General features: G+C 43.9%; 1 protein-coding gene across 1 annotated transcript; it reads left to right on the top strand.

Annotated features, from left to right (window-relative positions):
• Positions 1–102: 102 nt before the first annotated feature.
• Ccnk (cyclin K) lies at positions 103–26159 on the top strand. The gene is given in 15 exon segments (XM_085697908.2): positions 103–260; positions 350–464; positions 859–1018; positions 2905–2936; positions 9600–9847; positions 10279–10360; positions 12012–12143; positions 16730–16835; positions 17419–17476; positions 18140–18309; positions 18631–18899; positions 19641–19674; positions 22169–22243; positions 24875–25179; positions 25181–26159. Coding segments are annotated over 11 exon segments (1749 nt in total). The 5' UTR covers positions 103–260; positions 350–464; positions 859–1018; positions 2905–2936; positions 9600–9650; the 3' UTR covers positions 25502–26159.
• The last annotated feature ends 62 nt before the right edge of the window (positions 26160–26221 follow it).

The following is a 26221-nucleotide window of genomic DNA, read 5'->3' as shown; positions in this document are numbered from 1 at the left end:
GGGTACTGCTCAGCCATTGGGCAGCAGTGACGGGGGCGGAGCCAGATTCAAGAACGCAATTGGTTAGATATCGCCCATGATGGCGCTGTGATTGAGCGACCGGCGCCCAGGCTCCGCCTTCAGGCCCAAGTTCCGTTAACAGGTTCGGTTGCTCCCGAACTCCCTCTCTCCATGAGGGCGGGGCACATGGGAGGGCCAATTCGAGTGGCTCCCTTCCCCCTCCAGGAGGCCGTCCGCAGAGCTACAGGCTAGGCAGGGAGGTAAAGAAAGACTTGTTACTCTTTTTTTTTCTTGATCTTTACTTGCTTTTAATTGGTTAATGGGCACCTGACTTTCGCCACCCCTCCAGCCGCTTCTAGCGTCACGAGACGCAGGGTGATGACGTAGATCGACGACATTCTACATCCAATATGGCTGCTATCAGGAAGGATAGACGTCGCTAAGGGGTTTGCCTGAGGCGAAAGGTGAGTATCTAGCTGACCGCGGGCGGCGCCGCTCACCTTCCGCGCGCCTGGTGGTCCGAGTAGGGTAAGTCCAACTTCCTGGGTTGTGTGGAAACGTCCCACTTCCTGGATTCCGCCGCCCTCCTTCCTCTAATCCCTGATGCACGTTGAAATTAGCGTGCGACTCTGGGTGGAGGCGAGGCGAGGGAGCTTCGGGAGAGGGTCTGCGGCTTGGGGTGCACCACGAATTCCAGGAACTGTTAGCCGACCTCCCAGAGGAGAAGGTGTTTGCGATTTGTGGGGTGGGTTTTAGCAGGTGAGAAAAGGGGGAGGGGGCTTACACTCCCAGACCCTGCCGGTGACTGACCCAGTCATCTCTACTTTCTCGCGGTGTGAAGATCCCTTTGTTATTTAGGATTGAGATTTTGGAGATCGTTTCATGGTCCTTGGAGCGTGGAACAAGAGGAGGACTAAGAATGAAGATAAAGAGACTTCCTCAGATAGTCTCGTTCTTATCCAGCATCATCCTCTCCTGGGTGATTGGTTTGGCTTGTTGATAGGGGAATTGATCCTTAGTAAGTTGCGAGATGCAGCTTTATTGTTATCTGAAATTTTTAAACAGTTTACATGCATAACGTATACTTGGTAGTGTTCTTAACTTTGGACTGCCAATAAAACGGACTTTGTCATAAGTGATCCGATGTAAGAAACAGACTGATTCTAAGATCAGTTACTACAGACTCACTTTGATTTTTTTGTTTTTGTTTTTGTTTGTTTGTTTGTTTAAACAAGGTCTCCCTATGTAATCCTGGCTGGTGTAAAGCCCTCTCTGTAAACCAGGCTGGCCTCCAGCTCAAAGAGCTCCTCCAGCATCTGCCTTCAGAGTGCTGGGATTAAAAAGGCATGTGCCACGAGTATGGGCTAAAAAGACTGGCTTTTTATGTTTTTAAGACAAACTTGATCCTGGTGATATCTTGATATATATTATTTTTTAAAGAATAACTGGGCAGCACCTTGTTATTGTGGACATGCATAACACATTTCAATGAATGATTCCATGAAAGTGTAGAGGTTTCAAGCCCCAGTACCTAGACAGTTATGTGACACTTAAAGTTGTTTGTGTTGCCAAGATCCTTGTTTGCTAAGGAATCACCTGTGGTGAGTAGAATTGGTTTTAGGGGTTTTCTCCTTTTATCTGGTTTTTGCGTATTTTATTACATTATTTAGGCATATTATTAGTTGATCATGATTTTGACATAAAGTAAGTGAGCTTGTTTGTTTTGTTTAGCTTGAATGCAGTGAGCTCACTAAGTATATTTAAAAAAAGAAGAAAGTTCTCTGCTGTGTTCTTTAAACTTGGATAAGGAATTAAATTGAAGAATTTTTAAACGTTACCCCAGTTGAGTTAAATCTAATTCATTTATTTGTTTGCTATTTGTTTGTTTGTTTTGTTTTGGGTTTTTTTCTCTTTTGTTTTTCAAGACAGGGTTCTCTGTGTAGCTCTGGAGCCTGTCCTGGACAGGCTGGCCTTGAACTCAGTGAGGTTCACCTGCCTCTGCCTCCCAAGTGCTGTCATCACCACCGACCCTGATTCATAGTACTTAAGTCAGATAAATTAAATAGCTTTTACATTATGTAGTAATATCAATGTTGTAACATTGTTCAGAGCTTTGGAGAATATCTCCAAATACAGTTCATGATGGAGAACTACAGGAGAAGCTGGTACACTTCTGAAATTTTCTTAGAATAAAGATCAGCTATCTCTTTGATGTACGAACTGATGAATGAACGGACTTCAGAAAGAAAAAGGGGAAGTGATGCAGATTACATTTCTTTTTTGTTAAAGGGTGGAGCTAGGACTAAAGAGATGGCTTAGCAGCTCAGAGTACTTACTGTTCTTTTAGAGCACTTGAGTTTAGTTCTTAAACATGACTGGCAGTTCCTGGCAGTTTATAATCTCAGCCACAGGGAATCCAGTACCTTCTACTGGAACCTACAAACATATGGCATACACAAGCATACATATACACATAAATGAAAAATATATATAAATCTTTCAAAAATACATATTAAAAAATGGGACTGGAGAGATGACTCTAGGGTAAAGCACTTTCTGTACATGCACTAAAACCAGAGTTCATACTCCTAGTACCTATATAAAAAGTTAGGCTTCATGGTATACCTGTAACTCCAGTGTTACGAGACGGGCGGATCTCAGAGATTAGATTGAGGAAGACATCCTTATGTCATCAGCTGGCCTCTACATGTCCCCCACGCACACATCCATGGAATTTGTTCTGCTGTAGTAAATAGTGAGTTGCTGAACATAAGTGCATTTAGGTTTCGTCTAAAAGTAAAATAGTCTATAGCCTACTAAGTACAAGAAGTACATATATCTTTAATAAGATACAGTTAGGTTGATTTGTGTTCATATTACTAAACCAGACTTGTTGATTGGCAGGTTGATGTTGGCCTGAAGAAAGATTCTCAGAGGTAAGCTATGGGACTCTACTCTTGTTCTAACTCAGATAAATATTTGAATCACAAACAAAGTATCTAAGAACCACAATTCTCCCTTCTGGAGAAGTGGCTCAGAAGTAAAGACTGCAACTGGGAGCTGAAGATTGCTCAGTGGTTAAGAGTACTGACTGCTCTTTCAGAGGACCCAGGTTAAATTTTGAGCATACATATTGTGTCTCACAAATATCTGTAACTCTTAATGCCAGGGGATCTGACACCCACTTCTGACCTCCAAAGGTACCAAGCATGCACTTGGTGCACAAACAAATATGCAGATAAAACACACATAAAATTTTAAAAAACAAAACTTTTCCCTGTGGAATGTAGGTGTTTTAAAAGAAAAGAAGAAAAAAATGCATGCTGCTCTTGCAGAGGTTTCAAGTTTGGTTCCCAGCACCCAAGTTAGATGACTCACAACCTCCTGTTAACTTCAGCCTCTGGCCTGTGCTGGCACCTGCACATAATCACACACAAACACGTATGCATGCACATGATTTAAAAACTTTTAAAATAATTGTGCTTCTCAAGTTAACAAATGCACGCAGACAATGTAGTAAATGTAAGTAGCATGATAAATGACTCAGATGTTATTTTTATTTTTCTTTGCAGGGCTAAGAGTTGAGTCTAAGTCCTTGGCATGCTAGACAAAACATTCCACCAATAAGCTAAATCTTTAGCTCTACAGAGTTTGTAAAAGCAAATAATAGACCCAAACTGGCAAGTGTAACTTACTAAAAATGGTTAAATTTACAGAATCTCAGCTGTTGTAAGAGGAAGAGCTGTCTTGATAAAATTATTCTATGATGATGCAGTGGTGCATTTGTAGAGACAAAGTAGTGTGCAGATTAAGTGTAGCATCTTAGATAGAATCAGCAAATCAGGCCTTTGCCTAATTTACTTGCTAACTCTACATGCTCTGTGCTCTGTCTTTGGCTCCATTAATTTCAAATTCTCAGTGATAAATTCTGAGACTAAGAAAACATTGTGTGGGGCTGGAGAGATGGCTCAGAGGTTAAGAACCAGTGCTCTTAATCAGAGCTCTGTCAGAAGTCCTGAGTTCCATTCCCAGCAACTACATGGTGACTCACAACCATCTGTAATCAGAGCTGGTATCCTCTTCTGGCCTGCAGGCATACACCCAGACAGAACACTGTATACATAATAAATAAGTAAATCTTTTTTTTTTTTTTAAGAAAAAGAAAGCCTTGTATGACATGGTTACTGAAAACTTTGAGCTGTGACCTACAAAGTTTCTGGATCATAGCTTTATAACCAACCAACTCAAATTCTCTCTCTCTCTCTCTCTTTCTCTCTTTCTCTCTTTCTCTCTCTCACACAAGTAAATTTTGAAATTAAATGTACAATAAAGTAACATAAGAGATTAAAAACAAACAACAGCATAAATGGAGTAGAGGCACACCCCTTTAATCTCAGTTCTTAGGCAGAGGCAAGTAGCTCTCTGAGTTGGAGGCCAGCCTAGTTAGTCCACATTGTGAGTTCCAGGACAACCAGGGGTTTGTAGACAGAGACCCTGTTTCAAAGAAGAGAAAGAAAAGACAGAGTGTACAAGGTATGGCGTAACCCCAGATTGTGAGTTCTGGGCCAGCCTGGGCTACATAGCTAGCTAGCTTCAAGTCAGAAGACTGTAAGAATTATGTGAACACCAGTTTCTGATGTTTGGTGGTGTATAAGCTGCTTTCTAAACTAAAGTTTGATTAATGAATAAAGGGTAGTGAATACTCAGTGCTGTTAGGTGCACTGTTGGTATAAAGTGTGACCAACGACATCAAGGTACTATAGACCTGAACAAGTATGTTTTTTCCACATGTATTGTGAGATCTTTCCAGCCTCATCTCCCCATGGGGTTATTTCCCCCACCCAACTCTGTGTGGCTTCTCATAGTTGTGCTGCTGCCCTGAAGTCCTCTTTTGGGGAGCTACTTCCTCCCCCTAATGTATCACCTGTCACATCTTTTAACTTTTAACTTTTCTTCCCTCCTCCGGAAAAGGGCTTCTTCTCTCTCTCTCTCTCTCTCTCTCTCTCTCTCTCTCTCTCTCTTTCATCATCATGTAGGGATTTTCTTCAGGCTGCAAATATTCTTCTCTATGCTGGAAGAGAAAACAGCAACAACAAAAATTTCTAGCTATTTCATAGTTTGTTCATTCCGTAGTGCCCTTTTTAGGTTTCTTTCTCCATCTTTCCATTTCTAAGAATGTTCTTTTGTGTGTTTGAATCTACCTTATTGAGGTCTAATTCATGTCAAACAGATTAAATATTTAAGGGATACAATTCAGTAGTTCTTACTATATTCAAAGATGTGTGACCATCACTACAGAGTCCGTTTTTAGTGTTCTTAACTCACTGCCAATTTGAATACCTTGACTTTTATTTTTTTAATGTATATGAGTGCTCTGTCTGCATAGACGCCTGCAGAGAGAGAAAAGAGGGCACCATATCCCATTATATGGTTGTGACCTACCATGTATTTGCTGGGAATTGAACTCAGGACCTCTGAAAGAACAACCAGTGTTCTTAACTGCTGAGCCGTTTCTCTAGCCCCTTGAATACCTTGACTCTTACCCTTTAATTTTCATCCAGTGTCTGCGACTCTTGATTGCTACCTCTGTTTTCAGTCTGTTTCCCCTTCATTTCTTGTGGGATTAAAGATGAAAATTATTTTAATTCTGCACCATCCCTTCCCTTTCTTGCTTTTGGTGACTCTTCCTAAAGCCCATCAGAGTTCTCCCCACTCCTCTGTCTGTCAACACAGCTTTACAGCTAATTCATATGTAAGTGAGAAACCCTAGACAGATGCTCTGAGAGCAAACGTCCCCATGAAGGATACCCTCAAGTCCAGGCTCAGTCTTCCCTCAAATCTTTTTTGTTTGTTTTGTTTTTCGAGACAGGGTTTCTCTGTAGCTTTGGAGCCTGTCCTGGAACTAGCTCTGTAGACCAGGCTGGCCTCGAACTCACAGAGATCCGCCTGCCTCTGCCTCCTGAGTGCTGGGATTAAAGCCAGATTTCTCTTGCCTCCCAGCAAAACCAGCTTTCTCTCTTGCCCTTCATGTGTTTTGTTTCTGTCTCTCCCACTAATGTAAACATGTGGAAGAATAAAGCTTGTCTGTGTTCCTGCTGTGTTGTTGAGGTTGGCTCAAAGGAAATGCTCAGCAAATGTGTAAATGGATACAGGCATGTAAACCTGTCAGGTAAAGAAGTGCGCCTGAGTAAATGAAAGAGTGCTAAGACATTGAGTCCCTCAGCCAGCTGGCCAGGTGCCTCTTGTTCTACGAGGATGGATGTGAAAATTGATCAATATCAGGACCTAGAAACATTCTAATGTTCATCTACAGCAGAAGGCAAGTGTGTTAAAGCTATAGAATAAATTGTTGCACAGTGGGACTGGAAAGATACTCAGTGGTAAAGAGCATTATGCTCTTGCAGAGGACATGAATTCAGTTCCTAACACCTACATAGTGAATCATAACTCCAGTTCCAGGGAATTTGACGCCTCTGGTCTTTACAGGTATTTTATTCATGAATACACACAATGACAAATAATAATTTAAAATAATAAAAATCTTTTGAAAAAAATACCATGCAACACCTTCCTCAGTGTCAGCACTGGCATGTCAAACAACACTTCCTGGAGAGATGGCTCAGAGGTTAGAAGCACTGGTTGCTTTTCCAGAAGTCCTGAGTTCTATTCCCAGTAATCACTTGGTGGCTCACAACCATCCATAATGAAATCTAGTGCCCCCTTCTGGCTTGCAAGCATACAGGCAGTACAGAATACTGTATATCTAATAAATCTTTAAAAAAAGAAAAGAAAGTCGGTGTGGTAGCTGACTTTAATCCTAGCATTTTGTAGGCAGAGACAGGCACATCTGGACTACAGAGCAAGTTCCAGAACACAGAATAAGTTCCTACACAGAGGAACCCCATCTCGGGGGAGAGAGTGGGAAAAAAAAAACACTTCCTCATTGGTGGTGGTTCTGTGCACTGTAAGTCATTGAGCAGCATTCTTAGCTGCAGTAGTGCCCCCCATGCAGTAATGCCCCCCACAACTCTCTGAACCACTGTAATACAGTAATTATAGTTGTATCATGTGATGGGGATCAGCCCACAAGTACTATTGAGTGAAAGAAAGCAAGTATAACCATGTTGCTGAACATCTGTACAGTCCTGAGGGCAAAACTAAAGGGTGGAGGACAGGCCTGTGGGTGATGACTAGGGGGGAATGTGAAGAGCTGGAGCTAGGCACTTTCTGACTGGCAGTCACCAGAACTGCACTTGTCCTTTGTATGCTGTAATTCTGTTTGAGTGGTTTGGTTTGTAAACCACTGCACACACATATGCAGGTGTTTCTTGGATACTGAAGGATTCCAGGCTAGTATAAGGACTCCTCCTGGCCCCCTAAGCACTCAGATGATTCCCTCCCTAACTCACTATTGTGTCAGAGACTAGCATGTGACTACTTGATTATCTATGACCACGTGGGAGTTTTGCCATGTTTGCTGTGTGTTTGTACTTAAAGTACCTTGCATGGCACTTCCCCTGAAGTGCTTTAGCTTTTTGTCCCCGATTACAATCTAGTAAACATTTCTTGTCCCTAAGAAATAACAGTAATTATTATTCTCTATACATGATTCATATTTTAGATTTCTTAAATTTTTTATAGCTTAATATAAACAGCATTTAATCTAGGCTTACACATTGCATTTGTTTACTATATCTCCCTCCTGGAGCCCAAATCATGTTTATTTTTTTATTTACTTATTTTTTAAGACAGTGTCTCTCTATGTAGTCCTGGAACTCATTGTGTAGACCAGGCCAGATCCTCCACCAGCATGCCCAGCCTCCAAATTGTGTTTCTTCACAGCCCACCTTGGGATGTGACTACTAGCTCCCTTGTGCCACTTAACTTGCTCCCACCACCACCAGCACCACTTATTTTGAGCTGGAAATTGGGTCTAAAGGCATGGTCAGGTGTAGGTGATACTTGTGGAGGCAAGGATACTGGGTAGGTAGACAGGTGTGGTTATTCAGTCTTGCATCCCATGACAAAGTGCACAGTGGCAAAGTTCTCAGCAGTGCTAAGTTTGAACATGTTAAGATGCAGTTACTTTTTTAATGGTAGCTATTACCAGTGCTAGCAGATGGTTTATTTTATTTATAGATTTTATGTATATGAGTGTTTGCCTGTATGTGTATCTGTGCAGCACATGCATGCAGTGTCCAAAGAGGCCAGAAGAGGGTTTTGGATCCCCTGAAACTGGAATTATAGACAGTTGTGAGCCATCATGTGAGTGCTGGGACGACTTGAATCCCAGTATTCTGGAAGAGCAGTCAGCATTAACCATCTCTTCGGGCCCTGTTTTTCTTTTGACTGTTTGAGTTGTCCTTTTGTGCATATGTTTGCATGTTTGGAGTGGTGTGGGGTGGTGTCCTAGCAGTGGGATTACTAGGTCAAAGAGCAAATACATGTGTCTTTGTTAGATATTGTTGGTTTTCTCTCTGCGATAGTTGTACCATTTTATTCTCACACCAGCAACTTAGGAGACCACCAGCTTCTCCCTGCCTTGCCAGCAGTAAATTGTTAAACTTTCAGGGTTTTGCCAGTTGGAAGGTAAGAAGGGTATTTCAGTATAATGGTTTCTGAGGCTTTCTTAGCTGTGTCCCTGAGTCACCAGTCAGTCCCCACACAAGCATGTGAATTACAAGCTCAAACAGATACATTCTCCATCTATCTGCTTAATTCTTCCAGCTGGAGAAAAGGTTAGATTCCCTTTAGAACAGCCCAGGTACCAAAAGCAGAATGCTCTGCCCTACCATTGTCAGCTTTCCCACCAGAAATGATACAGGCCCTGGAGGTCGGCCTCTAGATGCAATGGTGGGCCTCTGGTCTGAGTCAGAAACTGGATTTTTGCTCACTTGACTGCCTTATTCCACCTCGTTTAGAGTTCTGCTGCTGCCAGGGTTAAAACGTTGTTTTTCAGCCACTTTACAAGGCATTGACTTGTGGTAGCCTTGGGTAAGCTCCTAGAAGGATCTAAAGTAAATGCTTCCTCATGGAGAGCCTTCTGCCCATTCTCCACAGTACTGTACAACTGCATGCCTGAGAGGTGTGTAGGTGTGAGTTAAACCAATCCTATGACATTCATAAGTGAAGTCAAGAAAAACTGTGAAATCTGACCAGTAGGTGCTAAATGTGGAGATGGGTAATAATGGGAATATGAGCATAGCATGTCAGACAGGCCCAGGTTGTACTGAAGAATAGAATCTAAACCAGCAACAAAGGCCATGTGTCAAAAAGAAAAAAAAAAAAAAGAGAGGCAGGAAGGAAAGAAGCAGGGTGTACTTAGTTTCTCTAAAATTGTGTTTAACTTTAACCCTTTAGAATTCAAGGTATGGAATGCTGTCCTAAACCACCATTAACTCAGATTTATCAGTACTGGAGTTGATTAGGATATGTGTCAAATTGGCTTTGGAAAGGATACCCTGAACTTTAACTAGTAATCAGTAGCATGTTGGGGGTAAAGAGTCCTGCATCAGCCGTGTTGTATGGTTATGGATTATTTATGATTGGAATTATTAATAGTGTGACATCCTTTTTGCATCTTTTCTTCTTTCTCTTAGGATTGTAACATTCCAGAGGCCCTTTTGGGAAGAACAAAACTACTTCGATAAATGAAGGAGAACAAAGAAAATTCAAGCCCTTTAGTTACATCAGCAAACCTGGACCACACAAAACCATGTTGGTACTGGGATAAGAAGGACTTGGCACATACACCCTCACAACTTGAAGGACTTGATCCAGCCACTGAGGCCCGGTACCGCCGAGAGGGGGCTCGCTTCATCTTTGATGTGGGCACACGTTTGGGGTTGTATCCTGAGTCTCTGTAGGATTTGTTGTGAATAAGCTCTCAATTAGATTAGCTACTATAGACAAATGCGTCTTTGTCGGCGAGACTAGCATGGGTCTTCAGTACCTTTGACGTCAAAGTTGTCTGATTGGCTATTAGAGATTCTGTCTCTGTCTTATCATTTAAATGTGTTTGACTCAGCTGTTGAGCAAATGGTTACTGAGTAAGAAAAGCAACCCCAGTAAAATCACATCTCAAATATTTCTTATGGCCTGCTAAATTACAAATCTTGTCAATACTCAGTCTGACACTAGAATTCTGATACCCTGTGATTCCTAACCATTTACTTGATGGCTGATTTTGTTGGTGTTGTCTGTCTTTATTGCATCTCTGAATTAGCTAAGAACATAACGCGTAGCCATTCCTAGACAAATCCTTAACCAGAACAACAGGCACTATGACACCCTGGCAACTGGAATCATTTATTTTCATCGATTCTATATGTTTCATTCCTTCAAGCAATTCCCACGATATGTAAGTGTAACTCTCACGTGCTACTATCTCTACTTACTGGCTAATGGGTCTTTCCATTTTATTTTCAGAAAAGTGTTTATTTTTATGTGGTACATGATAAACATAAACAAATTCCATTTTTAATTTTGTTTTTTTCCTATTAACCTTGTTGAAATCTTTTTTGTTTTGGTCAGTTTGGACTACAGTCTTAATTATAGTTTATATTAACAGTTTACTTATTTGTTATCCTTTATGAGATAAACTTGGGTTTAAGTAAAACCATAGGTTAGGTGTATAAACAACAGTATTATTCAAGGGGATATTAATTATACCTAAGAAGTGAACCATGAAAGTGAGAGAGTGCCAGGAGAAAGCCAAGTTTTAAATGTACAAGGGCTGGTATAGGCTAGGACAGAGTCTAAAAGAAACGGCTTGAGAAGGTGCAGAAGGAAGCACACAGTACGATGACCAGTCATCAGTCAAGAACTTCATTTGGCTGGCTAGGAGTACATGCTGCTCTTAGACAAGACCCCATTTCAATCCTGAGCACCTGTAATTCCAGCTTCAGGGGATATGACTCCCTCTTCTGACCTTCAAGGGCACCGACATGCATCTGTTAGCACATACAGACATGCAGGCAAAATACTGGTATACATGAAATAAAAATCATTTAAAAATTAAAAAAAGGGACCCTTGATGGGAAAGTAAGCTGAGTCAGACCATAATAAACCTTTAGTACCTATTTTCCTTGTTGGCTTGTGTGGTTCTTGAAGGAGGTAGTGTCAGTGTCAGCTTTATCCAGGGCAGAGTGTCTAACGTTCAGTGCAATCAGAATTGCATGTTATGTGGAATTGAAGAGGCCCGGAAACAACTGGAGGGTCTCTGGCTTGGTCCTCTCGGTTGATGTAACAGAATACATTAGACTAAGTGACTTATAGCAAGCATATAATTCCTCTCAGTCCTGAAGTTGTGAGTTCAAGACCAAGGTGCTGACAGATGGAGTGTTTGCTGAGAGGCCATTCTTCACAGAAAGTCTGCCTTCTTGTTGTGTCCTTGGATAGTGGTAGAGAGAAGCAGACTGCTTCAGGCCTCTTTCAGGGGGCAGTAGTCCTAAGAGCTGCACTCTGGGGATTAGTTTCACCACGTAAGTTGGGGAGCAGAACAGGTACACACGTTAGCTCACAGCAGGGAGGAAACCAAGTGTGCCTTGACAGGCTGAACTTGTTTCCAGAGCAGACTCTGCTCACTGAGCTGTTGGCCTTCCATCTAGAAGTGGGAAAGGAATGACCCAGAAGTTTGTTCCTCCGGTTATTTTCTTTGTATCATGACAGTTACCGTCAAAAAATCATGTTTCTTCTTTTTGTTGCAGGCTAGAGGCTCATACCCAAGGTGCCATCCTTGCAAACACACACATCCTAGGCAAACACACACACATACACACACACACACACACACACACACACACAATCTGGAGATTGTAAATTTTAATTGGTTTACAAGCCACTTATTTTTAGGATTCTTGCATGTCCTTCCAGCTTTCAGTGTTGGGATTTGCAATGAGCTGTGGGTAGGAGATTGAGGACTGACTAACTGTAAAGTCAGAATGTTCTCATGTTGTCCCATGGGATCTCTGCTAACCAGTCAAGAGTGTTTACTCTTCTTCCTTTTTTAGGTAACAGGAGCTTGTTGTCTCTTTCTGGCTGGGAAAGTAGAGGAAACGCCAAAAAAATGTAAAGATATCATCAAAACGGCTCGTAGTTTATTAAATGATGTCCAGTTTGGCCAGTTTGGAGATGACCCAAAGGTAAGAATCCGAACTTCCTGCCTTCAGATCTTACCACCTGGATTGTTGGCAAGGGCTCTAACTACTGTGCCTGCCAGTTCTTGGGTTCCTAAGAAGACCTTATGGAAAAGCCTGCCTGGCTTTGTAAAGGGAGGTCATATGTCCTAGATTTGCCCAAGTACTCTTGATATGCAGGAGAACAGCACTTGAGAGCTCTGAAAATGGCAGCATGTCTAGTGGACTCAGCAGACTCCCATTCCCAGCTGGCTTGATTCTGACTCAGGAAGACAGGCACTGTTGTGTTTGCTTCTTTATTATACTTGTTTTGTGTGAATGCCTGTGTATGTATGTATGTAATGAGTCTTTCTCTGTTCTACCAGCCAGCTCCCAAATAACAATACAGAGATTTAATTATGAAAGCTCAGCCTTAGCTTAGGCTTGTTTCTAACTAGCTCTTATAACTTAAATTAGCCCATTTTTATTCATCTATGTGTTGCCACATTGCTTATGACTTTTACCTCTCTTCCTGCATGCCCTGCTTCCTCTGTCTGGCTAGTGGCTCCCCCTTTCTTCTTCCCAGAGCTCTCTCTGTCCTGAAGACCCTCCTATACCTCCTGCCTAGCTATTGACCATTTAACTTTCAGTCACAGTAATCAAATATCTGGCACATACATGGTACGTGCACATGCCTCTCAAAGTCAGAAGACAACTTGAGGGAGTTGGTTCTCTCCGTCCAAACTGGAGTACTGGGCATCAGACCCAGGTGGTCAGCCTTGGAAGCAGGCACCTTTACCTGCTGAGTGTTCTGACTGCCCTATGTCTTTGCTTCTTAAGAATGTGGAAGGTGCCATATTTGTAGCACTTTTAGATTTCCAGAGTCTGATAGTGCTCAAACTCTCTGTCTTGTTCTCTCCCAGCCCCTGCTGGTATTAGTAAGTGGTGTTAAAACAATTGTATATGTTTTTATTATATAGCAGTGGTACTTTGGGGACCAGTAGCAGTTTTCCTCTACCTCTCCTTCCACCTAGTGCCCCATCTGACCCTCACAGCACTTGCTAATCACCTTTATAATACTGTCATAACTTGGAGTTTTTTCCAAAGTTGTTTTGTTCTGTTGCTTTTTTTTTTTTTTCTTAAATTAGAACCAGGGTCTAGCCATGGATATTAAACTCCTCATTCTCCTGCTTCAGCCTACCTGCCAGGTCCAAAGGCATGGACCACAGTGGCCATTCAAACAGTTTACTGGATTTTAGATCAGTTTTAGCCTCAGAGCCAAACCAAGAGTTATCATGTACTCCTTCAACACAACACACAGCCTCTTGTCAGCAGTATGGAACGTTTGTTAGAGGTGACACATCCTTACCAACCAACTCTAATATTCAAGGTTCCGGCATTGGTTTTATACACTCTGTGGATTTGGATAAATGGGATAGATATTATACTGTATACTTGCTGGGGCCTGCAGATCCTCTGTGCTCTGCCTTTTGGCCTGCCGCCCCTTTTAATGACTAACAGCTACTGACTTTACTGTTTTTCCCCATCTTCTGTAATGACAGAGTAGGAATCATACAAGTAGCCATTTTAGATTGTTTTCTTTCACTTACCACCTTGAGTTTAATTTTCTGTCCATTATATAGATTTTCACCAAATAACCATGCAGATACTCTTTTTCCTGTCTCAGCTGTGAACTATGCAAGCAAAGACTGTGTCTGTCTGATCAAAGACATTCAAGATACTTGTTGACTGAAGGACAAATTAATGTTTTAGAAGAAACTCAAAATCCTAGTTCAAACGAGGCTGGAGTGTTGATGCTTGACATCATTAATGGTCTTTTTCCCCCCAAGTTATATTTAATTATTGGGGGTGGATGCAAGGGGTATGCATGTGCCATGGTGCATGATTGAAGGTCAGTTGAACTTGGGTTGTTAGCTTGATGGCAACCTAATGAGCTATCAAGTCTGCCAGATCTTGTCTTTCTTAACTACCTTATAGTATCTCATAACAACTGTCTTCTCTTTTACCAAAGCAACATTTATATGTGTGTATAAAACATGTAGCTATTTTCTGTATAGCTTTGCAGAACTAACAAGAGTCAGATTACTCATCTACATATTGTGGTTATGACTAACGCTTTGTAAGGGTTGTCACTGTGGATCATTCTGACCCAAATTTAATTATATGTGTTACCCTGTTTATAAATATTTGAACCTTCTCGAAACTTACATTAACAATAACCAGAAATGCAAATTTAGTTTTTTAAAAATGTGCCTGTGAAGAATGTGTTCTATGTCCATGGGTATCTGATTTCTACAGAGCAGTGAGATCTTACATCCTTGATTTGACTAGTCATGCTAATCATGTGCTTCAGGCGCGCCTTGGCTGTAGGACAAGTGATCTTTGTAGCTAAGATGGGTTAGGGTAAGATGTCACAGATCTGGGACCAATTGTGGGGCAAAGGCACCTGATAGTAGCAACTGTGCACTATTGTGTGGTGCTTTGGAGGGGCCCATTCCCGCCGCCCCCCTTAACCTTCAACAACATAAATATTAAAAGAATCAAAAATATTAAAATTAATATAAAAATATTAAAAGAACCAAGTAATCAGTGCTGCCCCTTCCTATCTGTCAAGCAGTCTCCCAGACATGATATGGGAAATAAAAGGCACAGGGAAGCACCCAGATCAGAGGACAAAAAAGTCAGGGAAGACATTTTCCTTAGGCAGAGATGAAACAATTGTTTTGGCAGTGTAAGTATTCAAGAAAGATAAAGTGGTTAGCTGGGGGACTTTCTGTACTAGCTTTGCTTTAACTGGTTTTTCCCAGCAATACTAATTTTTTACATATTTAGTAGGATACTTTTTTCAACCTCTTAAGTCTATCTTAAGACTAGACATAAAACACTTTGCAAAACAGGGTGTTGTCTTTGCTATAGTAGCTTTTACAGTGGACTGGCAGGATAGATTTTAATCCCATAATCATTTACCTGATTGTTAGCTATGGTACATGCTATAAAAGATCATTTGAAGATGCTGTGAGAGTAATCTACCCAGAGGCACAGACAAGCAGAGGCTGAATAAAACTTCCCTGGAGAATGGTGTTTGCATGGAGACCTGTAATTACCCCATTAACTGAATATCTGAGAGACACAGGAAGAGTAGACGTGGGGCTGTCTTTGTTAGACTAAAGGGGCACAGTCTGGAAGTCATTGACATACTCAGTAAAGATGGTTTCTACATTTAGAGGAAATGCTGGTGCCTCTGGGAAGCCGGCACTGATGATAATAATAGGCAAGAAAAGGAGGTTTTACTGCAATGTGCAAGTTGCTAAAATTTTAGAAAGCTTTCATGAGAGATCATTGGGAGCTAGGGTAGAAAACTTCAGACTCGCCATGTGATGGGGAATACTAAATGTTAAAGAATCTTCTGCATTCCATGATGTAATGCTGCAGGTGAGAACCACTTAACTATCTCCTCTTCCCAGAACTCATGCATTTGTGCAAGTTAGTGATGAGAGATTTTATACCCTCTGCAAAGCCCTTTCTTTTGGCAAACAAGCTTCCTCTCTAATACCACGGTGTCTGTAAGTGCTAGGTGTCATCAGACTGTGTGGTGGGCGGCTTGGTAGGTAGAGTATGAAGAACAGAGAGTCAGTCTACAAACTCAGTAAGTTCCCAGTCACAGTAGCAGAGGTGTGCATGCCAAGAGTCATACAGTTTGTAAAGAGCAGGTGTGAGTCCTGGACCTCTTCCTCAGATCATGATACCAGGAGAGAAAGAGTGGTGAACAAAGAATGAGTGTCAAGTGGCTAAGACTTGAGGCAGCATTTCAGACAGGATGATCTTGATTCAGCCTATTTTATAACTGAGTGAAGCTCGGAGATGATAAAGCCTGTGCAGACAGGATCTCCCTGTGCACACAGCTTCTGAATTGTGAAGCCACTAGTGTCCTCTCTCGTGTTAGTATCCAGTGGAAGGTTCCGAGGGATACATTTTTTTAGTGATCTATGAAGAAAAGGTCAAACTGACAGAGGGGATGGATCACACCTGTAATTCATGCACGTGGGAAACTGACAGAGATTACTGTGAGTGTGAGCCCAACCTGGGCTACAGAGTGAGTTCCAGGACAGCCTGAGCTGGAGTGAGACCCTGCCTCAAAAATCCCTAACGAAAGTGGAATCACTGAGATGGCTCAGTTAGAACTGTGCAACCCTAGGGACCTAAATTCAACCCCAAAACCTACATAAAGATGGGTGGAGCAAACCAGAGCTACATAGTTGTTTTCTGATCCAGGCATACGCTATGGCATACACACAATCTTGAGCACACACTCACACCTTGTATGCACATACATTTACTCAAACTTTAAAAATCAGGTTTTATAGGCCTGTTTTTCAGAGGTGCCTTGTGTATTTGCCATAATAAAGCCTCTAAAAGCTTCTGGCTTTTTTTTTTTAGGTTGTCTCTGACTAGTTTGTTCACCTGTTTCTCAGTTTTTAGATTTTTCAATGCACCATGTTAAAAGGCTGAGTGGAGGTAGGAAGGAGCAAATACCATCTACTAAGGTAGAACCTGTGGTAGTTATCAACCCTTTCAACATTTGCTCCGTGTAGGAAGAAGTCATGGTGCTGGAAAGGATCTTACTGCAGACCATAAAGTTTGATTTACAAGTGGAACATCCATACCAGTTCCTACTCAAATACGCAAAACAGCTCAAAGGTAAGGAGACAGAGGGTTTCTGTTGGATTGTTGTTGGGTTTTTCTAGGGCTTCAGATGGAACTCAGGACTTGCATGTTAGACAAGTGCTCTACCTTGAAACCACATCCCCAATTATTTTTTTTTCTTTTGAAAACTTTTCATTCTGAAATCAAATCATTTTAATTTGACAGTACTCAGACTATGTTTCTCAAAAGAGGAAAGAAAACAGAAAGTTCCCTGTATAATGTACCAGGCCATGGCTCACTCAGACAGTGCAATAATGGAGCTGTTAATGCTTTTCCTTTATGCAGAAACAGGTTCTGTCATCCTGTTGCCAAGTGATAGGAGACAGAGAAATGAGTCAGGATTTTAAATAGACTAATAAAATTAGCCTTGGAGCCACATTTCCCATAAATGGTGGTTCAGCGTAGGTCATGGAGAGAATATCAAGAGGTAGGATGTGAGCCCATGTCATTGTCATCATTTTCTAAACAACAGCTCTTTGCTGTGCTGACACACAGTAGATAAGTGAATACTTGTTACTTCCTGTGAATTATCTTTTCTACTATTTCTATTAATTTTCTTCTTTTTTTCCATTTCTAGGTGATAAAAACAAAATTCAAAAGTTGGTTCAGATGGCATGGACATTTGTAAATGACAGGTATGCATGTTCAGATGCTGGTTGAATTCATGTTTTAAAGGATGCAGAGGTGTATGGGCAAACCTCTCATCTCCAAGTAGAAGAAAGTTGACTTGCCCAGAGCTGACTTCAGGTCATCTACTTCTCCACACAGCTTTCTTTGACCCTGTTGCATTAGTGTGATGGGAGGACGAAATGAAGAATATGTAATAACAGGGAATGCTGGACTGCTTAGGGCCCGTTTCGTTTCTTGTGATGATTTCTGAACTTTAAATGCCCCTAATGAGCCAATGACTGTAGTTGCTGGCAAGTGTACTTCTGGCCTGCAAAGAAGCATCTGGAGACTGACTTACAGATTGCTTGAGCAACCATGAGACTTCATTTGCAGACAGTACACTGTCTGGGTTCTCAGCAGCTAGAAAGAAGACCCAGCCCGATCTCATCTGTCACATTGCACAGCAGTCTCTGAAATGTGCTGCAGTTCGTGCCTTTAATAAGCAAGTCAGTCACCATGGTTTACAGCAGCTTATTTTGGGACTTAAATGTATAATACTTTTGGCTCTTGTAGATAATTAAGCAAACTGTCTAGTTGCTAAACATGACATATAATTTCTATGTGTTGATTTGGTCATCAATGTTAGATATCACAATGCAAACCATGGCTTTCTTTCCCTGTTGATCCAGTCTTTGCACCACCCTGTCACTGCAGTGGGAGCCAGAGATCATAGCTGTAGCAGTAATGTATCTTGCGGGACGTTTGTGCAAATTTGAAATACAAGAGTGGACTTCCAAGCCCATGTACAGAAGATGGTGGGAACAGTTTGTTCAAGATGTCCCTGTTGATGTTCTGGAAGGTACCGGGCATGCCTAGCTTCCTTTTAGGAATGTTGATACTTTCCTGTGGGCCCCAAGTCCTAAGAATGGACTTTCCCAGATCAGTAGCTATCCTGGTTTTTCAGTAGCATCTTTAGGTAGGTTGTCTAATATATTCCTTTGTCGGTGCACAGAGCTTAATGAACTAAAACTAAAACCCAGTTTTGTGCACAGCAAAGACAGTTCGAAATATGATTGCTGCTTATTAGTTCTTGTAAGAATTAGAGGTGATTTTTTTTTTCTAGGTAAAATTTGTTTTAAAATGTTGGTTTGTGGTAAATGTAATTGTTGCTGTCATTTAGACATCTGCCACCAAATCCTGGATCTTTACTCACAAGGGAAACAACAGATGCCTCATCACACCCCTCATCAGCTGCAGCAGCCCCCATCTCTTCAGCCTACACCACAAGTGCCACAAGTACCACAGTCACAGCCATCTCAAGGCTCTGAAGCAGCTCAACCGCAGCAGAAGGACTCCCAGCAGTCGGCCCAGCAGCAGCAGCAGCAAGCACAGCCGCCCAAGAAACCATCCCCACAGCCTAGTCCTCCCCGACAGGCAAAGCGGGCCGTGGTGAGTGGGCCAGCAGCATCACACTTTGATGCTTGTCCATGGGTTTTGTTTTGGTTTCGTTTGGTTGGTTGGTTGGTTGGTTGGTTGGTTGGTTGGTTGGTTTTTTTGAGACAGGGTTTCTCTGTGTAACAGCTCTGGCTGTCCTGAATCTCACTCTGTAGATCAGGCTGACCTCAAACTCACAGAGATCTGCCTGCCTCTGCCTCCCAAGTGCTGGAATTAAAGGCATGTGCCACCACAGCCCAGCGCTAGTTGTTTGTTTAAGGGCTCCCATCAACACCCAAGGCATGAAGTGAACCCACCAAAATTTAGTCAGATTGTGCATCCAGAAGTTAATGAATGACCTTAAAGAGCTGGGAGACATTGTCCTGCTGCAGCTGCATTGCTTCTCTTACTCCAGTAGGCTCTGAAACCTGTTGGCACCTGGTTGTGGTGTGGCATGCAGTGTTTATAAAGTTTGCTGGTGGCGGAGCACTGTCTTCCCCATGTCAGCAGTCTACCAAGGGAGGAAGCCATTTGTTCCAGAGCTTCCACCAGAAGCCCGTAGGCTTCGCATGCACCAAGGGCCTGAAGACTGTGGGGAAGGGAAGAAGTAGAGGTGACCTCCTAGGGGCCAATAATGTACCCTGCAACTTCAGGTCACAAATAATTCCTTGCCAGAGGCCATGTTTTGCTGCTCTTAGTGTTCTCTTCATCACCCAAACTAGGCTCAGTTCACAGTTGTGCTTCCTTTCATAACAGGTGGTTTCTCCCAAGGAAGAGAACAAAGCCGCAGGTAAGCAGGCTTCCAGTTTCACCTTTGTCTGCAGGTGTAGAGCAGCTTTAACCTTAGCGCCCATGACTACCTTTGTCTGCCAGCTGCCAGCAGGGGTGCTCATCACCAGACTATCTATTTTTAGATTGTACTTTGATTAAAATGGAGACATTACTGGCAGTTAAAAAAAAAAAAAAAATGTGCTTAGAAATGCATATAAAGGTGTAGTCCTGAATGAGAGGCTTTTGCGGTGGTGTTTATTGTGAGAGATGAGTTGAGCCATCCTGGAAAACAGTGAGGGGCCAGAGAGTCTGTGAGCAGCCAGAGGACACAGGTGCTCCGTGGATATACCCTAGCTGCTTAGGAAAGCCAAAGCCCTTTGTGACACTGTTTTTGTTTTCTTTTTCACAAGTTACTTAATATGCTATAATATGAGAATAAACAGAATCTGAAGGATTCACGAACAGGAAATTAGAGTCATTTGCCTGTGTCAATGTCACAGCGCTGCAGAAAGTCTGTGTTGTGAGGTCTTCAAGTCAAAACTGTATTTTCTCCCCTCTGGGAGAAAGATGAGTTCAGTATAGGTGAATGAATTTTAGCTCCAATGATAGGCATTGAGGGTAAGAAAGAGTATGGGCTGTGATCCGTGACACATGAGGTGTACAGTCAAGATAAGCAAATGTGGCTCTGTTAGACAGGGAAGCTGGCCCACCATGACCCTGGAAGGAAGACCTGCCTCTGAGCAGCCAGAGCACTGAGATGAAAGGATGCAGGAAGCAAAGAATTGAGAGAGTAGAGCCAGACACAAGGAGTCTCTTAGTGTATAGGATGGAAAGCATGGGTTTTCATTCCCAGGTTGGGTCAGAGACCACATGGAGAACCAGACTCTGTAGAGTTGTTGGGAGCTGTTGAAGTTTTTGATGCAGAATGGCAAGGTCAGGTTCCTGACAGCATTAGTGGGGTGATGAATAGAATAAATAGTTAGGTGTGGAAAGATAATGGAAACACCTTGGCACTGGCCATGAGGCCAGGAAGGGGAGATCTGGGATGCACTGTTGACATGGGAGTGCCCATGCTGTACAGCATGTCACATCAGCCACATGGCCACATCCTGGGGACTGTCAGCACAAAATCAAACTTCCAAGGCTTTTGTTTGTTACTTCTAGTTTTGTTTTGAGACAGGGTCTTACTAGGTAGCTTTGACTGTCCTGGAACTCATTATATAGACCAGGCTCGCCTAGATCTCACAGAGATCCACTTGCCTCTGCCTCCCAAGTGCAGTGTTATTATTTCAAAGTGTTTAAAAAAGAGAGAACATAAAAGTTATGTCTAGGATTTTATATTGAGTACATGTTGAAATAAAGAGTTGGTGTGTTAGGTTAAGTGAAGTAAAACAGCCTGTACTTTTTCACTTGGCTGTTAGAAAGGTGTGTGGCTTTCACACAGCTGTGCGGCAACTATCATGGAGACAGCTGAAATTGTCCTGGCTGTGGGAAGAGGACAATGGGAGTGATGCCGGGTGGGAGAGGAGGTCAAGACAGGCACTTACTGGGAGTCAGGGATGCAGTGTGGAGTCAGGGCTGTGATTCTAGAGAGGCGGGACCTGGAAGGTCAGTTGTGTGTGCTGAGCCTGTTATCCCAGTGCTCTGGAGGTGTAGGCTGAAGGACTCTGAGCTCAAGGCCACGTTGGGACTGCTTGGTGCTTACCACATCTAAAGCCAAGTAAAGGGAGGGAATGCACCTTTACCAAAGAGAGAGTCCCTGGCCTGAAGAAGAGGATGGGGCAAAAGGGTATCTGGGCCTAAATCCAGCCAGTGACAGTGACCTGAAACCATGAGAAAGTGATCAGCAGTGTAGGAAAGAAACCAGTAGAGAGGCTAGAACTAAGCTGCTCTTGAGTTCCAGGACAGAAGCCTCCACAGAAACAAGCAGGATAGAGCTCAGGGTCAGCCATGAGCTTCCTGCCGGCTTAGGCTTCTGTAGCGTGTTCTGGTGAGCTAGCATATACTTTGGGGACTGGTGGTGCGACACCTGCCCTAAGGCTCTCCAGCTGCCTCCATCCACCTGGATTGGTGCTGTTCCATCTACTCATCTGCTTCCAGATCTGCGCTGTCCACTATTAATGCACAGCTGACAGATTGCCAACTGGAAATCAATATTTGAGAGTGAGAAAGTAGACTTGAAGGATTCTCTTGTAAGCACCCAGGGGGTTTGGTGACATGATACTGCTATGCAGGGCTGTTGCATTCTGAGTGCTCACTGCCCCTCTAGTTGTGACAGAGAGGCCAGTGTGCTGACAGGAAGCTGTCAGCCGGTCCTGATGTTGAGGAGGTGTCTGAGCTGTGCTGTACTCTGAACAGGGTTGATGGGATCATTGTGGCTCTGCTGTTCTTCCTGCTCCTAGGATGCCTTTGCTCACGCCTGTTTTTTTTTCTCCAAAGAACTCTCTGCTTGTGTGGTTTAGTTACCTGAGAGGGTGTAAGTGACTTTTTTAATCCGCTTTTTTTCTTTCTAGAACCACCACCACCACCTAAAATTCCTAAACTTGAGACCACCCACCCACCATTGCCTCCAGCACACCCGCCTCCAGGTATGTGCTTGCTGACCACTTGCCCAGCATCTTTGGGACCACCCACTGGAGGGATGACCTGGAGGGTCCTGCAAAGATAGCTGTGACTAGGAGCCTTCAAAACTGCTAGAGTCACAAATAGGTATTTATAGATGGTGTGTCACTGAGCAGCTACACCCAGAAGTACTGAACTACATGAGTAAATGAATTCTCCAGAAAGCCCTACCATCTGAGAAACATTTATCCCCAGCTGAACAGAGTTCTCAGGCTGCAGTCTCGCACCTGCTTCCTGTTGGCAGGATGTCTTCCTGGTGGGTTGTGAATAATGAGCAATTGTTGAGAGTCACTGCAGTGTAACGTAAGGATATAGAGTTCCCTGATCCCAGATAGCTTTCTTTACTTGTATTCCTTTTCAGAAATGGGCGCAGGAGAGCTCGTGTATTCCGGGGCCCTGTACTTCTGACAATTAGCTATACTGAGGGGCAGTGGTGTGCATGACTAGCCCAGCTGTGGAGCTCATGCCTGCAGCAAACAGCTGCCAAGTAACTTTCTCTGTGTCCACATGCTATGAGAATGGAAGTGATGTGTTCTGTGTGGAACACAATCCCAAGTCCCCATCTTAAAAGCCATAGCATCTCATGAGTGGTCTGTAGCGCTGTGCTTAGCTTGGGTGGGATGTGATACACATAGGGGGCCCAAGGTAGTCAGCAGGTTGTTACTGCCTGCACTCAAGGCAAAGAAAGCAGCTACTATAGATGCCTCAAATCCTACTCCTTCCCTTCAGAGCACAGGAATTCCCACTCAGTTGGCTACAGACCAGCCCAGGATAGTACCTTAGAACCAGGTCATCTTCAGAAGGCCCTGGTTGGAGAACCTGGCAACCCTTGCTCTTCTGCTGGGAGATGTGGCAGCAAAGATGGATGCATGAGCTAGGCTACTGTCACTCCCTCATAGAAGGTCCCTGGGATCCTGTGGTAGCTGTCTATGAAGAAGGATCGGAGGAGGAATCAGTGGTAGAGAAAGGCAGAGCTCTAGGAACTGAGAAACGCCAAGGGCAATAGCCAGGCATAGAGGACTGCTTATATGGAAGCAGTTTGTGACACAGAGGTGAGACCTCTACCTCAGCAGAGCACAGCGGGCAGATACAAGCCAGAGTTAAGGATTGCAGTAGTCAGTTTCTTTTTTCATTGTGGGGGTTTGGTTTTTTTGAGATAGGGTTTCTCTGTATAATACCTCTGGCTGTCCTAGAACTCACTCTATAGACCAGGCTGGCCTTGAACTCACAGAGATCTGCCTGCCTCTGCCTCCTGAGTTTGCTGGGAATAAGAGCAAATGCTACCACCACCTGGATTTTTTTTTTTTTTTAAAGAGGGTATAGTTTGAATGTACACAATCACTTAGCTTCTGGAACCAAAGGGCATTTGTCTGCCCCAGACTTTAAGCAGATACATCTGGCCATCTGCTGGGGGAAGAGGGTGGCTACTGATCATCCCAGCTGAGGCCCTCTGACATATCTGTTGCCAAGCCAAACTTCTATTTGCCTTCACCTTGGTGGGAACAGGGTAAAGCAGGTCCCAGATCTGGGCCATGGGAAAAGCAATGGTGTGGCTGTGCCCTGGTGCGTGGGGCAGGCACCTTCACTATCTCATGTCCGCCTGCCTGCCCAGTTGGGGCAGTGTCTTTCACACGGCTTCTTGAGGAGCTGGAAATGCTCTTCCCTCACTTTTCCTTCAGGTGGTCTCCGCAGCCAGTAGGTTTGCTCCTGTGATTGTCCTTCTGAACGGCCCTGTAAAGGGACACTTGATTTTATGTGTGTGGTATTTTGCTTGCATGTATGTCTGTGCAGCATGTTCATGCCTGGTTCCCATTGGGGTTAGAAGAGGGCATTGGATTCACTAGAACTGGAGTTACAGACAGTTGTGAGCTGCTGTGTAGGTACTGGGAACTGAACCTCGATCCTCTGCAAGAGCAGCAAGTGCTTTTAACCCCTGAACCATATTTGTGCATCCCCAGAACACGGTTTTTGAGTGCATATGCCGTGGTGATGGGGGTGGGGGGCATTCTGGTATCGTTTTCCAGAGGTTCAGCCATGACTCAGGACTACAGGTCAAGCCAGAGCCTCCTGGGAGGCTTTGGGGAAATAGAGCCTATAGCTGTCAGCTGTGGACAGGTGTGTGGTCTGTTCTGGTCATCCTTTGCATCTGAAACGTCAATGAGATTGGTTTTTCTTTCAGTAAAATAGAGACAGAAATGCCACTTTTGTGGAGTGCTGGTTCTTGTTTGACTTTTATGTGTCTCTGTCATTTGACAGAGCTCGGGCTTTGGGAACAAAGACAGGCAGAAAGCCCCCACCTGTCTGTGCTAGGGGAGGTGAACTGGGCTGAGCCTGCTTATGCTTTGTGTGCATAAGCAGGGAGGGGACCCAGCATCATTGGGGATGTTGTAGAAGGCCTGTGGTAAGGGTCAGGTGCAGGACCTCTAGACTTGTTGAGCCACAGACATGTTACCACCCCTCGCTCTTCTGTAACATGGTCCTGGGGGATGGCAGCACCTTACCTATGCCCATGAATAATTAGGCTGCCAGGGGTCCCTAAAATCTGCTTGACCCTCTTGTCCCCGGGGCCTTCCTACTGACATGTCTCTCTTCTACAGACCGGAAGCCTCCTCTCGCTCCTGCCTTAGGTGAGGCTGAAGCAACTGGCCCAGTGGAAGCAAGTGACCTCCCCAAAGTCCAGATTCCTCCTCCAGCCCACCCGGCCCCTGTGCATCAGCCCCCACCATTGCCGCATCGCCCTCCACCCCCGCCACCCTCCAGCTACATGACTGGGATGTCTACCACCAGTTCCTACATGTCAGGAGAAGGCTATCAGAGCCTGCAATCCATGATGAAGACCGAGGGTCCCTCTTATGGTGCCCTCCCCCCAGCCTATGGCCCACCTGCTCACCTTCCCTACCACCCCCCATGTCTACCCCCCCAATCCACCTCCACCTCCTGTTCCTCCACCCCCAGCTTCCTTTCCCCCACCCGCTATTCCTCCCCCTACCCCAGGCTACCCTCCACCTCCCCCAACCTATAACCCCAATTTCCCACCCCCACCTCCACGCCTGCCTCCTGCTCATGCAGTCCCTCCTCACCCTCCTCCAGGTTTGGGTTTGCCACCAGCCAGCTACCCACCTCCAGCTGTGCCCCCTGGTGGGCAGCCGCCTGTCCCCCCACCCATCCCCCCACCTGGCATGCCACCTGTTGGGGGGCTAGGGCGGGCAGCCTGGATGAGATAACGTGACGCCTTTTTCCCTTGGGTTTTTTTGTTGGTGTTTTGTTTGTTTGTTTGTTTGTTTGTTTGTTTTAAAACAAGAGTTTTCCAACCAGCTTGAAGAGTAGATTGGGTGGGTAGCAGCAGGGTACCTTGTATATACCAGACAGTTACAGTATGGGAGGGCCAGGCCTGGAATGAGAACAGTGTACCCTGGGTAGTACCTGATGTGGTGTGACCACATCCAGTCTTAGCTGCCATCTGTCCTGCACGGAGTTAAACTAGTGAAGACAGTAAGTAGCCACATTGGCTCAGTACATAGCTTCAGTAAGGAGTGACTTCCCCTCTAGCAATCAGTGCCTATTTTTCCTGGGAACTCAACTTTTCGCAGCTGTGCCCTCCTGTCTACTGTCACCCTTCCATTCAGTGCTTCTCTCTGTGGCCCTAGTAGATGAGGTGGGCCCCACTTATCGTCTGGAGGGGGCTGCCTTGCTGGATGGCTGTCTCCTTTCCTCTGGGGGAAAGGAGGTGTGTACTTGGAAAATAATGTATGTTTACATCTCTTTGCAAAGTCTTGTACATAGAGATATATTTTTTAAGTGTGAATGTAACAACATACTGTGAATTCCATCTTGGTTACAAATGAGAGTCAGTTACACAAATAAAACCAGTTCTGAAACTACTGTTTGTCTATGTGGGACCTGACTGAAGGACATGCAGTCCACTGCAGAATCAGGTGTTCTGC

The sequence above is a fragment of the Myodes glareolus genome, chromosome 11 (assembly GCF_982192425.1).
Source record: "Myodes glareolus chromosome 11, mMyoGla1.1, whole genome shotgun sequence".
Taxonomy (NCBI): domain Eukaryota; kingdom Metazoa; phylum Chordata; class Mammalia; order Rodentia; family Cricetidae; genus Myodes; species Myodes glareolus.
The sequence above is the reverse complement of the archived record's forward strand: the minus strand, read 5'-3'. Positions and strand labels throughout refer to the sequence as shown.